Source organism: Falco peregrinus, chromosome 8, assembly GCF_023634155.1.
Source record: "Falco peregrinus isolate bFalPer1 chromosome 8, bFalPer1.pri, whole genome shotgun sequence".
NCBI classification, from domain to species: domain Eukaryota; kingdom Metazoa; phylum Chordata; class Aves; order Falconiformes; family Falconidae; genus Falco; species Falco peregrinus.
In genome coordinates, this window is record NC_073728.1 from 11,143,612 (window position 1) to 11,157,881 (window position 14,270).

Genomic DNA, 14,270 nt, shown 5'->3' on the forward strand with positions numbered 1-14,270 from the left:
CTCTGGGTAGAGAATAAATTTTCAACATGGACATATGTATGGCATTATTTTACTGCTAATGACACAGGCATTTTGCTGAGTCCAGTGGTTTACAAACTAAATGGTCAGAGAAGCAACACTGATTTCAAAGGATGCTCTTCAGGGACCACGATGCTAGTTAATATTCATGTTCAATTGTAATTGTTAGCAATAAAAAATCAAAGTGGGAAATGGAGAAGTTAAATACCATCTTCTAAGATGTGTTGTAGGTGTTACTCAGAGCACCCTTTCTTCTCCCAGTCTTGAGAATTGTTTTTTCTTCCTTATCCTAGACGACCAAAATTAAAATCCTGCTTTAGTTACATTTTGATTTACTTGTCAGAAACAGCAGTCAAATTAAAGGCGTTTCAAACATGACTGCAGAGTATGGATAGATCAGGAAACAGTTTTAGGTGGGATTTTCAAAGCCAGCTAAGGAATGAAAGCAACTTAAGTGACCAGTGAAAAGTAAATGGCTAGTTTCCTTTGTCATCTACCTTGACAAGTGCTTTGAGCCAGGATGTCACTATGCATTGTGCTTTAAGAGTGATGGCTAGCTCTGATAACTTAAATGAGCTCTACCTGTCTAAGCAGGTTTTGGCAGTCTAAGAGCAGATGCTCTGAGTGCTTCTTCTGGCTTCTCGCTGTGGGTTAGTAATTGCACCTCCTCAGACCCTGTTGGCATAGCTGTGCTAACAGAAACCAGAGTTATAGGTCTGGTGACAGCTCGCTGGGACTTACAAACTCACCGTTCTTCTTGGGTATGCTATCGTGTTACTAAATGCACATGACAGATGGATCAGTGTAAAGCATTAAAGATAGATACGCGCCATTGTTTACTATAATTGTTTAATGTAGGGTTGTGTATATAAATGACAGGAGTTGAGCTTAATGTGGCAATAATTCAACCACATTAAAAAGCGGCAGAAGAGAGGAATGATCGACATGGCATGAATTCTTTATACAAAATAGCATATCTGAGAAGTCTAATCATGACTTGAACACGGAAGGTTCAATTGAAGTCACTTGCTAATCTCTGTGATGAGGCTGGAGGGACGCAACAACGGCTCTGCCAAGCTACCCACAGAATTAGTTGCTTTCTGCATCAAGGTCTGTCTTTACCAGCCTTCCCCTCTGATATACTAACACTGTAAGCACTGCTGTGAATAGAATATATATACACAGCCTTAGTATAAGTAACTCATTTGAGATCTTGTAGTACCCTAGCCTCAGCTGGTCAGGGCTCACCATAGACTGCAAAATACATCTTGGAGATAAGGGCAAGCTGAGCTCCACAACTGCTACCTGTGTCTAAGCTGGCTGACTTATAGCTGTCCTGTATATGGCTGCCATGTGCTGCTGTGGTAATTAATTAAATGTGCTCAGGTAATTAATACCTGAGTAGCAACAGCACAAAGACATTCCAGGAAGAGATTTGGTTTGGCTGGGGAGTTACTCTTTTGATAAGACTCCTTGCCTCTGCAGATAGATGGAGGGTGCTGGATGTCCAACAGGAGACCTTCAAAACTGTCACCACTCCTGTCTTTCTCAGATGTTAGTGTGAGCATGTGGTGTTACAAAGACTCTGATTCCTGGGATAAAGAACCATATCTTAATAATTACTCTCCCCTCCTTCCCTTTTTTATTTCAACCTTCAAAGCTGTTTTTTTTTCCAGGAGGGAAAGATAAAATGATCTGGGGCGTAGTTCCCACTTCGGCTCTAGACTTTGCGTGTGAATGTGGATAGTAGGTTGTGCTTTTTTGTACTTCAGTTTCCTCTCCATTAAATTAGAATAGGCAGAATTTTAAAATCATTTGTGTCATTGTGCCAATTGAGTGTAGAGACAAGCTCTGCAGACATAAGGCTACCAAAAGATACGGGAAATCACAGAGGCCAGTTTTGAAAGATGCCAGTGTCAGACAGCCAAGTCTGTGAGTTAAGATGCCTTACCTGATTAAATGTTTTAGAAAATTTAATTGAGAACCAGGCTGCGGAGTGCCTGAGTGCTATGGAGATTGTAGCTGTAGGGTCTTTCATGTCCAAACAGATTTTGAAATGGGGACTTGTTTTCTTTATTTGCTGAACAGATTTTTAAAATGCTACTAAGTCATAATGTTTCTGTTGTTGTTTGTCTGTTTTGTCTAATTAGGCTCTAGCAGAACAACTGCAATCTCTTTTACTTTGTGATTTTTTTTTGTGTGTGCCAGATAGACATAACCCAGAATTCAGTTCTTCTGTAGATGCAAGTTCAATAAAAATAACAATACTTTTACTAATGAGAATAACAATGTGAAGCCAGGATTCATGCTAAATTAGTATCCATTAGTGACTTAGATCTATAATGAAGGTTTCCTTGCTCTCTGTTGTGTGTCTCAATTCATTATAGAGCAGTCCGTAATGTTTTATTAACAATATTTTTATTTTTTTCTGGAACCGTTGCCCAAAACTATTGTAAGAATATGTGCTTTCCCGTAACATCAGAATGAGACAAATGGCATTGCTTGCTTTTATTATTGTACAGAAGTGTCTTTCCTTTGGACTCAGATAGACTTGTAAATGGTAAGTAGCTAGAGACTGATGGAGCACATGCTTCAAAGCTTTCCATTTGGTCCCTTGGTGAGCAAAAATAATGTATTGTCTATGTTCTAATCAATCCTCATGAAAGAGCGTACTCCTACTCCAAGATCCTGGAGATACTCTTACCTTTACTCAGAGAGGGAGAGGGCAACAAGTACTATCCCTTTATGCATTTGCAGGAGAAAAATGAAGTAAAAAGAAAAAATGAGACAGTAATTTTGCACTCTGAAACTGGATAAGGCACCTGTCAGCAGGCATTTATTTTGGTGGCCTTCAGTGACGTGTTCTAGTGACAGCAGAGTATGCTAAAATTGTTTCAAGGACACCCCGTACATATGAGTTGAGTGAGTGAGAATGATATTAATTTGAATGTGAGCAAAACTATGTAAATTGAGATCCCATTTCAAATCTGTTACATTGGAATCTTCCTCAGAGCTCCTCCTCCAGTCATCTCATCAAATAGCCCCTATTTATTCATTTATTTATTTAATTTCTTTGCATACATTTAGGAAGAAAAAGGAAGGAGATACTCCCCCCAATGGAGGCCATCTGCTCTTTTCTTACTGGGGGGGAAAAAAAGCCCTACAATTAGTGTCTTGTTCATCTTTTCGTTTTAACAAGAAAAGAGAGAGAAAGAAAGAGAACTATTATGCAAATACCCTGCAAATTGGTTTCAAATATTCTTTGTACTATGATGAGCAATTTCCTTTACTACAAACTCAGCCTACTTGCCAGGGCTTTTCTTTGCCTTAATATAGGGAAGGAAAAAAAAAACCAAAACAAAAAACATCCAACTTTTATGAGTTGGGGGTTATGCTGTGTTCCTATGATGTCAACTTTTTCTCATCCTTTTTTTCTGTCTTTCTTCTTTCTTTCTTTCTTTGGCACTATTACAGCTGTTATTCTTTTAAGTTGTCAGAAAGGTGTCATATAGGCTTTTTGAGAAAGAAAGAGAACCAAAATAGCTTTACAAAGCCAAAGATTCATCTCACTTTTCATTGTTCCATGGGCATGATGAAGTGGTCTTGAAATGGAGGACTTAGTGAATGAGAGAGGAAAGCTTTCTCCTTGCCTCTTTTGAATGCCAGTTGCTTGCGATGGTAGCATTACCTCTAAGAACAGATATGTAGGTATTTTATAAGGATCTTCTGTGCTGATTGTCAGTGGTACGAACTTTAGGGTCAAATAGTATAGCCAAGATTAAGTCCTTCTGGTCCTTGGTGTTGGACAGAAAAGTTTGCTAGATGAAAACCTCTGAAAACTTATGATCTGAAAAAGAAATAAAGTATAGAAGAAAGGATGGAATCTTATTTCCTGTTTACTGTGTGGAAAACTGAAGCATGGAAAAAACCAGAATAACTCATCCAAGATCTATTAGGAGAGGACTTTGGAAGAATCAGGACCTGAGCTAAGAGGCTCAGATTTAGCAAAGTGCTGCATTCTGTAGTGGTCTCTTTGTGGCAGCAGCAGGAACCAGGTGGGACTGCTGCTGCCGCTGGGCTACTACTGTTGTACCATCACAACTGCTAGTTTAGCCATTGCTTTACAACACTCATAGAGGCTGTAGCATGGTCATATCCTAATAGCCTAACAAATCTGCTGACTTGTAGTAGGACTTATGAGCATCAGACACATTTGAAAAGGCCACACTAAACCTCCTGATTCTTAACCCTTTATGGGTTGAACTTTGGGAAAGCTTCAATCGATATATAAATGTTACATGCTTAAGCCTATAAAATGCGAAGCATAAAATCTCTGATTGTGTAAAGGCATTTTAGCACAGCTTAATCTAACATCTTGCCAAATGAGGCATAACTGGCCATCTCCCTATACGTGAATGGCATAGTTTGCTTGCATAAAAAAAAAAAAAACAAAACAACAAAAAAACCCAACATATGCCCAATGGTTTGACCACAAGTTTGTGAAATATGCTCCAGAAACAAAATTAAGGGAAGTAAAGCAAGACCAATGAGAGCTTTAAGCAAAGTCAAGTGTGTCACACTTACATATTTGCTTCTGTGGTTGTAACAGGACAAGGGAATACAGGGTAGTGCAGAATTTCTGATCTGAATCTTCACTGGATCTGTTCAGATAGTTGCTTGGGGTTCATTACAATCAAGCACATGTTACATCAGACTGGATTTTGCCTAGGTATGCCTAGCACTGGATAGACAACACAGGAATTCACGGTACTTAGGGGACACTGATCCCCTTTAGATGCTCTATGGGAAACGGGAATACTATGCATAGAGTATTGAAGCATGCTGGAGTAACTGGATTGCTTTTATTGTTACAGGAAGCTCTTATCATGGCCAGTATGGACCATCCACACCTGGTGAGACTCCTGGGTGTTTGCTTGAGCCCAACTATTCAGCTAGTCACTCAGCTGATGCCTCATGGCTGCCTGTTGGATTATGTTCATGAACATAAGGATAATATTGGCTCCCAGCTTCTGCTAAATTGGTGTGTCCAAATAGCTAAGGTATGTAGTTCATGCTGTTCTTTTTTTTTTTTGTCATTTTCATAACTAACTGAAAAACATGACATTAAAAAAAAAAATTTTGTTTGGGGTTTTATTTTGTTTTGGTTTTTTCTCAGGCATGTTTTTGTTTTCAAGAAGGTGGGGTAGTTCCTGAAATAAACACTGTTTTGGCTTCACATGGTGTTACAGATTGCTTGTCGATATGTAAGCCAAAGTGTTTTTCTCTACTGTCTTTCCAACTCAGTGTTAATGGAGGGTCTTTTGGGGTAAAGAAAAGTAGGGGAAGAAGCCCCCATGTGACATCTGGGGCTGCGCACAGAATGATTTTTTTCAGCCTCTTCTACTGTTCACTAGTCATAGATACTGATTTAATGCGATTGTAGTTTTCAACCTTTCCGAATCTGCGTTGTCAGTTAAATTCTGATATGCCATCAATTGTCTGCCCCCACACTGCTAAGAAGATAAATATTCACTTCGTGTCACTCCTTTGGGAACCACCGCAGTTCTGCTGTGTTTAAGACCTATCACAACAGCTGAGGCTGGAGGGTAATATTGATTGTCTCTGCAGAATGGGAAATCTCAAGGGCTGGATCTTGCTTTGCTCGCCGTGGCGTAGTGCTCTCTGCCTTCCTGTGGGGTTTTAGGAGCAAGAGTGAAGCCATTATCATTCAGATACAGACTGCACTTCAGCTGAGGTGCAACAGAGTATAGGTCATAAATGCAGCCCTAATGTAATCCTTGCACAATGTTTTACCTGTGTTTTTAGGTATGTTTAGGTATTCAGTGTTGTACTAAGAACAAGTTATTGGTAATCGGTTGCAAAGAGTAACAAGATCTGCAAGTGTAGAGGGCAATAGTTTTATCTATTTTAAAGGCTTTTTTGTGCAACCAGAGTTGTGTACAATCATGTTACTGCAAGAGAATCTAAAACCCACTTTTTATTTAGAGTTATTTAGAAGTTTTTTAAAGTTTTAGATTATTTTGCTGAAAATGCCTGTTAAACATAAATGTATGCCATCTTATATTAAATCTGCAGCCTTAAGTGAATTTGCTAAATCTATTACAAATTCTTAGTTCAAGTTGTTAATGTTAAAGTTTTGGTGCTGGAGAGAAACCTGGAGATTCAGCAGTGGTTTTGCTGGACCAAATAGCAGCCATAACGTAAACGTTCGCTTCTTTTGAAAACTTAAATACAAAATATTTTCTTGAAAACGTAAGAAAATTGAGAAATTCAGGTAACTCTGATTTTTTTGTTCAATGACAAGAGGAGTTTGAGGTTCATCATTAATAGGGACTGTTGCCTTTCCAGGATCAGATTGTTGTTAGACCTGCCTGAAGGTGACAGTAGATTATATGACCGTAAAGCTGGACAGACAGGTTGATCCATAGAGGAGATGGGGGAATCCCAAACCCACATTCTGATGATGGAGCATTTTTTAGATGTTAATATCTATGATTCTGCTGCGCTGTGGTGGTAAAGCAGCCAGAGTTTCATGGAATATTGGAACACACTGATGGGGATTGCCTGTATCTGGAGATTTGCAAAGGTTTATTTAGGGCTGTTATCAGAATGGGGAAGGTGGGGGTGAGAATACATATTCCTGTTTCAGTCCTTTCTCTCAACACAACCTCCTTCCCATCTGTTCTCTACTCTTTTGATTGATAGTGGCTGTTATTATTTATTGCAAAACATTTACGCAGTGGCATACATAAAAAGAGAGTTCACATTTATTTTCACTTTGTGCATGCATATGACCATTGACTAATTGGACTAATAGCTGTACTTGCTTTGCTGTGGACTTTATGTGGGCAGCTGATTCAATGAAGCAAATAGCCTGATCCGGGTAGAGGCTTACAGAGCTGACGGGTCTGTGGGAGGAGGGTCTGTGGAAAGCAGGTCTTAAGTTTTCCTGTGGTGATTCTTACCAAAGTGAAATGGGTTCTAAACTGATTTCCATCGTAAATGGTTTCAGTGTAACGTGGGAACTGGATTTAGGTACACTTCTTTGAAAATCATTGCCAGACGATTTTCTTGATCACCCTGTGATGTGGTAGCAGAAGATGAGGTATTATGGATATTTGCGTTCTAAGATGATGGGTAACCAAGCAGTGCAAAGAAGTGAGGTCATACACATTACCTGATTAAATGTCACAAAAAGAAAGGGGGATTCTTCATAACAAAGGGTGGCCTATTACCGAGGGGAATTTTAGTGAAGTTTGGTTAGTTTATTGATGTTTGATTACATTCATCTTCTGCATCACAATAATCTTGAGATTAACTTTGCCTTGCCCTCATGTTACAACATGAAGCTCGGCCACTTGGCTACTCACAGAGGGAACAGCTGCAAGTGACTGCTCTTGAAAAAGCACAGTACTTGGTACATGTGGCTGACCTGTTAACTCTGGGCCATCACAGTTTGTCTGGATTATTTTCTCCTCAGTTTCTTCATATGTCTCTTTCCCTTCTCTTATTTTTACTGCAGTGTTTGGTACTGGGTGTGGAAAGCATCAGTCCGCATCTGACAGGGAGTTGTGCATTTTGCTGTTTTTGCATGTGTATCAGATGGCTGTTTATAGTTGAGAAGATCACAGGTACTGACTACTTGCATACCATGCCAGTATGGTGCAATCCTATTGCAGAAGTGGACTCCAAAGAATGAAAATGTACCTTTAACTCTTTATTTTCTGCCTGGTTTTGGAGACCTTGAGTGACAACTGCATGTTGAAAACCTTCCTCGTCAGGTTGCGTCTATGCCTAAAGATACTCATCTTAATTATTATATAGGAGGCTGTCAGTGAACTTTTTTTCCCCGAAAAAGTGCAATAAAAGTGCTAATCCTCTGCTAGCACCAGGGGAGTAGTAATACTTGTTTTCCACTTATTTGTCACATTTAACAGTGACTAGGAATCAGTCTGCAGCCTGCAAATAGGAAAGATTCAGTTTGCCTACAAATAGGCGGGTCTTCAGAGGAATGTGTGCAGAAGGTGGCTATTGCATCAAGCTCCCAGTCACTGCAGGAAAGGTCTGTGTATCCCATATACCTGTATCCTCTCTGCTGATGTTTCAGGCTCTGTCATATGGCTTGAGAATGTCTCTCCATATCTTGCTTTTCTGGATGTTTGGGAATGATTGGTTGTGTCTTTCTGAAAGCTACCAAAAACATGATTAACAATGTAATAAGAGGAAAGAATGATCAGTTGCCTCCCAGTCCTAGTCTCTGCTCCCTGAAGCAGCTTCTGGTATCTTTTGTTAGATATATCTTTATACCCTCACCTTCCCTCTTTTTATGGTGAGAATTTTCCCCAGCGAGGACTGAAGGAATTGGAAATGCCTCAGTTCTGAAGTTCAGGCTGATTTCTACAAATCGTTTAAAATCAAGTTGCTGCTGCAATACAGTTCCTCCCTACTGCGCTTTTCTCCATCTGCCAATGTGCAGGCATTTATTTATCGAAGTCATTGCTTCAGAGTTCAGTTGTTTTACCAGGCTGTTCATTTCCATATGTCTCTACTTCTGTACAACTAGATGCAAAAACTAGTTAGGCTCTGTGCCTTGTTGCCAACCTGCATATGGCTCTGGAGATCATTTCTGAAGGTTGATGATAGGGCAGTTATTAAGTATTATCTACTGCCAATTGAAAAAAGCTTGGGTGCTTTTTTTTTTGCTTGTACAGATTGTGTTGAATTTATTCTGACTGTTAGATCATTGTAGGGTAATTGTGTTCTCCTTCCAGAAGCTTTAGCTTCTTTCGTTATGGATGGAAGTTATAAAAATAGAGTAGCCCCCAAGCATTCTGCATAAAACATGGTTGTTAGACAGCAGCTGTGTCTAAGGGGGTTCTTCCCTTCTGCTTTGCAGAGACACAAGGCATCTCCTTGTGTCTCGCTTCTATGTGTACTGTCTCACTTAGGTACTGCATGTTTAACCTTTCAGCTCTGAGTTCAGCACAGCAATTTTATGTGGAATTTGATGTCCAGTAAAGCAGTAAACTATACTCACGTATCAAAGTGCTTCCTAGAGTGAGAGCAAGAGTGAAAACCTTGGTGGCCTTAGGGTATGGAAGGCTGGAATAATACCTACAAATGTCTACAGTGTTGACTACTTGAGAAACTGATGGAGAATCAAATTTTGTAAAGTTTGCACAAGCCTAGAAGTGAATTCTCAGTAGGTGAATTAAATACTTGTCAGCCAGTGTATGGCAGATACAGGTAAATAATGAAGATTTAAGCAGGGGGTGGGGGGATGGATGGACAAGGGACTGTGTGCATTAATGCTTCAATGTGTTTAATATAATTTCTCTCAGCAAGGGCTGCCCAAACACACTCCTTGGCAACTGGGAGGTGTGGGGGTGAGGACATTATTACAGAAATGCATTCAAGAAGAGAAGAAACATCTTGAGGTTTCTAGTCAGAAGGAGTTGGTTACACTATAGCTAAGTGAGCTTAACTGTAAGGCGCCTGTATTTGAGGCTGTGTCTTCTCACTGTTACTCTAGCAGAAAAATTAGCCTGAGCCCTGTTGGGAATTATTACTGCGGGCCTTCGTGCTATGCTACGCGCTCTCTCTGTCTCTCCCAAGGGCACGTAGAAATGCATTTTTGCTTCTGTAACGTTGCATACAACACTTGCTAAATTGAACATAAACGTTCAACCCAGGCAGCCCCATCTACTGTTTTACTGCTTATTCTGGTACAATTATGGTTTCATTCTGTTGCTGTTGATTTGTGTTACATCTGCACCAATTTTGCTGAGCAGTGTTCAAATGCAGAGGAACTTTTCCTCTGGTATCTTTTGTTATCCCCAAAGAGGACAAGGCAGAGGAAGAATGAGAAAGGAAGCAATCTTCCTAAAACAAAGCAGCTTGCCTACGATCACCTAACCTGTGGAGGAGAGCTCGGCTCTCCTCTGTCTTAGCTGGTGCCCGGGTGCTGTTCTGCCCTGTATCCCCCAGGGGCTGCCAGACCTGTTTTTTGCATTCTGAACTATAATAATTAATTCACAACCCCTCAGAATACTAATGAGGTAAAGCAGAAGTGGGTTGATACAGTGGAATGTCATGGAAGGAAAATCAAGTACTTCAGGGGATTACTTTTTATACCTTTCCAATATAAAAGAATTCTCAAATTACCTTAAATAAAGCCCTGCACGGCATCAACTATCCAGGTATGCAGGAAAACAATGTTTGAAAACACTCTAGGAAGGAAAAAGAGAAGAGCAACTCGGGGATAGAATTTTAATGAAGCAGATGCACATCTTCCAGTCTGATGAGTGTTATTCCAGCACACTTGCAGTCATTGCTCTCTAAGAATTCCCTGCCAGCAGTGTAGATCTGCAGCTGGGAGTCTCCAGGAGCCATTAAGCCAAAGGCGCTTGCAAAGCCTCCTTACTGCTTCTTTCTGCCACCCTGTTATCTCTCCTTTTTAGCTAGTTCACATTACAGGGCTCAGTTCCCTTCTGTAGTTCTCTTGGCAAAAAAGGAGGCCTTGTCTGCTGCCTGCTCCTGAAGCCTTTTCTATGCCAGGCTTTTTAGAAAAGGCGTATTTTATTACTGCCCAGGGCAGTGCTTCTCAACTGGATGTAAATTCACAGGCTATGTGAAATTCAAAGGATCTACGCTGAAAAGCTGACCCAGAAGTTGGTACAGTGCTCACCTTGCATCCTAAATTAAATGTGTTTCAGCCTGAGCTTCTCATGTATGGAATGAGGGAGTCTCTGAGCAGGGAGGGCTGGAGGCAAGCGAGGTCCCTTTGGCTGCACTGTGATGTGAGGAGCCTTTCTCCTCCGTCAAGACTTGATGGATTAGGAATGACTTGTTAGAGACAGCTTTTGTTATTCTGCTGTGGATGGGATGAGAGAGAAGCTGAGTAAAGTGGGCGGAATTGGGGGTGACTGGACAGGTTGAGAAGAGGTGGCAGATAGTGGCTATGGTTCAAGGTCTTTCTTTTTCATTAAAGAAGCCTACCCTACAGCTCAGTGACTATTTCATCATGGAGTGAACAAAAGAGCTTAATGACAGTCATCTATCAGCTGTCCACATTTTAAGCTTCAAGATGTCTCTATTCCCAGAGCTCCTTGCCATGACAAGGCTAATTGTATAATTATAATGCTATACCAACCCCTCCTGACGTGCTCACACTGGCAAGGACCAGGGCTAAGGGCTCTGATAATTATCACTGCAAGCAAGTATATTAGCATGAGTGTAGTTTACTAATGGGGTTGCTCTGTTAGGAAGTGCAGTGTATAGAAAAGTAGGATCTAAACCAAGGGCTATGAAATTAAAGCCATATTGAAACAAGGCTTTAATTGTGTGAAGGAGAAAAATCAAAATAGGTGGGGGAATTAGCATTTTACTGTCTTGAATCCCTTTGTGTAGTTTTCTTTTCTTCTTCCTATTCATCATGGCTATTTTTCTCCCTCTGCTGTAAAGCTTGGATATCCATAGATGGCAGATAGAAGTGAAGGACCTTTTTTCTGGTGTCACTGGAGAGCTCTTGCTGAAAGAGGGTATGCCATCAAGCCTCAGAGGGGAACGACCGCATCTTGCCCTTACCCAGAGCCTTTTTTGGTACCCTGCCGGACAGCTCCCTGGGTTACAAAGATTTGTACAGACTTGAGAAGTCTTTGCAACAAGATTCAGGTGGACCTTGCAGAATTCTGTATCCTAACTTTTAAGTGGTGGAAGGGGACAGATTTCTTTCTTACTATGGTTAACTGGACTGTCTTGGGCTTTTGTGAGACGCTGAAGAAGGTTTTTTTGATCCTCTCATACGTTAAGGTGGTTTTTTTTCCATCCAATGCAGAGCACGAAATAAATGCTAGGACTTTGGTCATAGTGTCTGATCTGCCATGCTCAGATTAATGTGGGCACACTGAGTTTAGCCATTGCTGGTATGCTGAGACAGTATCAGGGCCTGGATTTGGGGTCCTGGACCAGGGAATAGGACCTGATTAAAAATTATTACAGCATCTCTGTACTTGGCGTGTTTTCTTTTTGGGCACAGTATTCCAAATTTTCCTGCATGGTTAGGTACCTATTTATGGAGATTTTAATGTAGTCCCCTGCAGCCATCTTCACCAGTTACTTCGTCTGGAGTATTGACCTGGCCTAGTAACTTCTTTAACTTTTCTACCAAATCCAGTTGTCCACAGAGTTTTCCTGTGAAAAGGATTACATTGAAGGAACTCATGGTAAAATTCATTAACTTAAATTTTGAACAATTTTCTTTTCCCTTTCTCTTATTTCTTTCTTATACCTTTCATCTCCAATTGAACTTTGTGAACTCACAAAGTTCACACTCTTTCTCTGTAATTTTCTCCTTTGCTGTTGTGCTGGTTTGACCCTGGCTGGATGCCAGGTGCCCACCAAAACTGCTCTATCAACTCTCACAATCCCCTCCACAACTAGACAGGGGAGAGAAAATATAACAAAAGGTTTGTGGGTCAGGATAAGGACAGGGAGATCACTCACACTTACTGTCATGGGCAAAACAGACTCAGTTTGGGGAAATTCCTTTAATATATTACCATTCAAACCAGAGTAGGGTAATGAGAACTAAAACCCGAAACTTAAAAACACCTTCTCTGCACCCCTCCCTTCTTTCTGAACTCAACTTCACTCCCAACTTCTCTCGCTCCACCCCCGGAGCAGCACAGGGGAAATGGGGCCTGAGGTCAGTTCATTAAACAGTGTTTCTGCTGCTTCTTCCTCCTCACACTCTGCCCTGCTCCAGCATAGGGTCCCTGCCGTGGGGGACAGTTCTCCATGAACTTCCCTAAGTGAGTCCTTCCCACGGGCTGCAGTTCTTCATTAACTGCTCCAGCATGGGTCCCTTCCGTGGGGCGCAGTCCCTCAGGAACAGCCTGCTCCAGCCTGGGTCCCACACGGGGTCACAAGTCCTGCCAGCAAGCTTGTTTCAGCATGGGCTCTTCTCTCCATGGGTCCACAAGTCCTGCCAGCAAACCTGCTCCAGCCTGGGCTTCCCTTGGGTCACAGCCTCCTTCAGGCATCCCCCTGCTCCTGTGTGGGCTCCTCCCCAGGCTGCAGGTGGGGATCTGCTCCACCGCGGACCTCCCTGGGCTGCAGGGGCACAGCCAGCCTCACCGTGGGCTTCACCAGGGGCTGCCGGAGAATCTCTGCTCCAGCACCTGGGGCACCTCCTGACCCTCCTTCTGCACTGACCTGGGGGCTGCAGAGTTATTGCTCTCACATAGTCTCACTCCTCTCTTCTGCTGGCGCAGGTACATTTTTCTTTTCCCCTTCTTAATATGCTATCACAGCGGTGCTACCACCATTGCTGATGGGCTTGTCCTTGTCCAGCAGCAAGGTCTGTCTTGGAGCTGGCTGGCTTTGGCTTCATTGGACATGGGGGAAACTTATAGTAGCTTCTCACAGAAGCAACCCCTGCAGCCCCTCCACTACCAAAACTTTTTTTTTTCTTTCCCTATTTTTACAGTGTTTTGTGTCAACCTCTGTTTCCCGTTGCTCTTTTTTCAGTGCCATCGTTTCTCCTTTATTCTCATTCCCTGGCTATTTGGCTCCCTCTAGCTGGTCCCCATTCAGCAAGCATAGGAGCATCATGCCTGCCACCCACCCGAGTTACTATGTTGTTGTGTCTCATTACAGGGTTTTGGGAAGACCTCACTTTCCTCATTTCTCTTATAATAATGCATTTGATTTTGAGGGTTTTAATACTGGTTGATGACTGCATGAACCGCATGTGCTGTTCTAATTTGGGGGTGGAAAGATACTTGAATCTGAAGGATTGCATCAGAACCACAAGACCAAAAATGTAAGATTGGGTTTATATAAAAATTACAGAGATCTCGTTCTTCCAGCTTTGTGTTCTGACCTTTGATGCTCTAAGGCTCTTTTGCATGCTGTAATAACCTTAGTATGATAGTATTCGAGTTGTTTATGGTCTTTAGTGTGTGTGGTGTATATATATTTGGTTATTAGCTCTAAAGCTGTGTGAAATGACTCAACCTTTGAAGGTGACTATCTCCACTGACTGTACGATCTAGAAGACAAGTATAGGCTAACCTTGTAGCTTTCTGACAGCTTAATTTACAGGGGGGATAAATGTGAAGGGTGTGGGTGATGACAAGGACACACAGAGAATCTGGGACAAAGCAGGTACTGGAGGACTAACTAGAGCTGGAACTACTAACACAAGTGTGGTTGGATTTATTTTCTGC

At 41.6% G+C, this 14,270-nt stretch overlaps 1 protein-coding gene across 3 annotated transcripts in view; it reads left to right on the forward strand.

Annotated features, from left to right (window-relative positions):
* Positions 1 to 14,270, forward strand: part of ERBB4 (erb-b2 receptor tyrosine kinase 4) — a 643,185-nt gene that overhangs the window by 531,562 nt on the left and 97,353 nt on the right. For all 3 annotated transcript variants that reach the window (XM_055812936.1, XM_055812934.1, XM_055812935.1), the window contains exon 20: positions 4,893 to 5,078. In XM_055812936.1, coding sequence (XP_055668911.1) covers positions 4,893 to 5,078 — 186 coding nt within the window. The remainder of the gene's footprint in view (positions 1 to 4,892; positions 5,079 to 14,270) is intronic.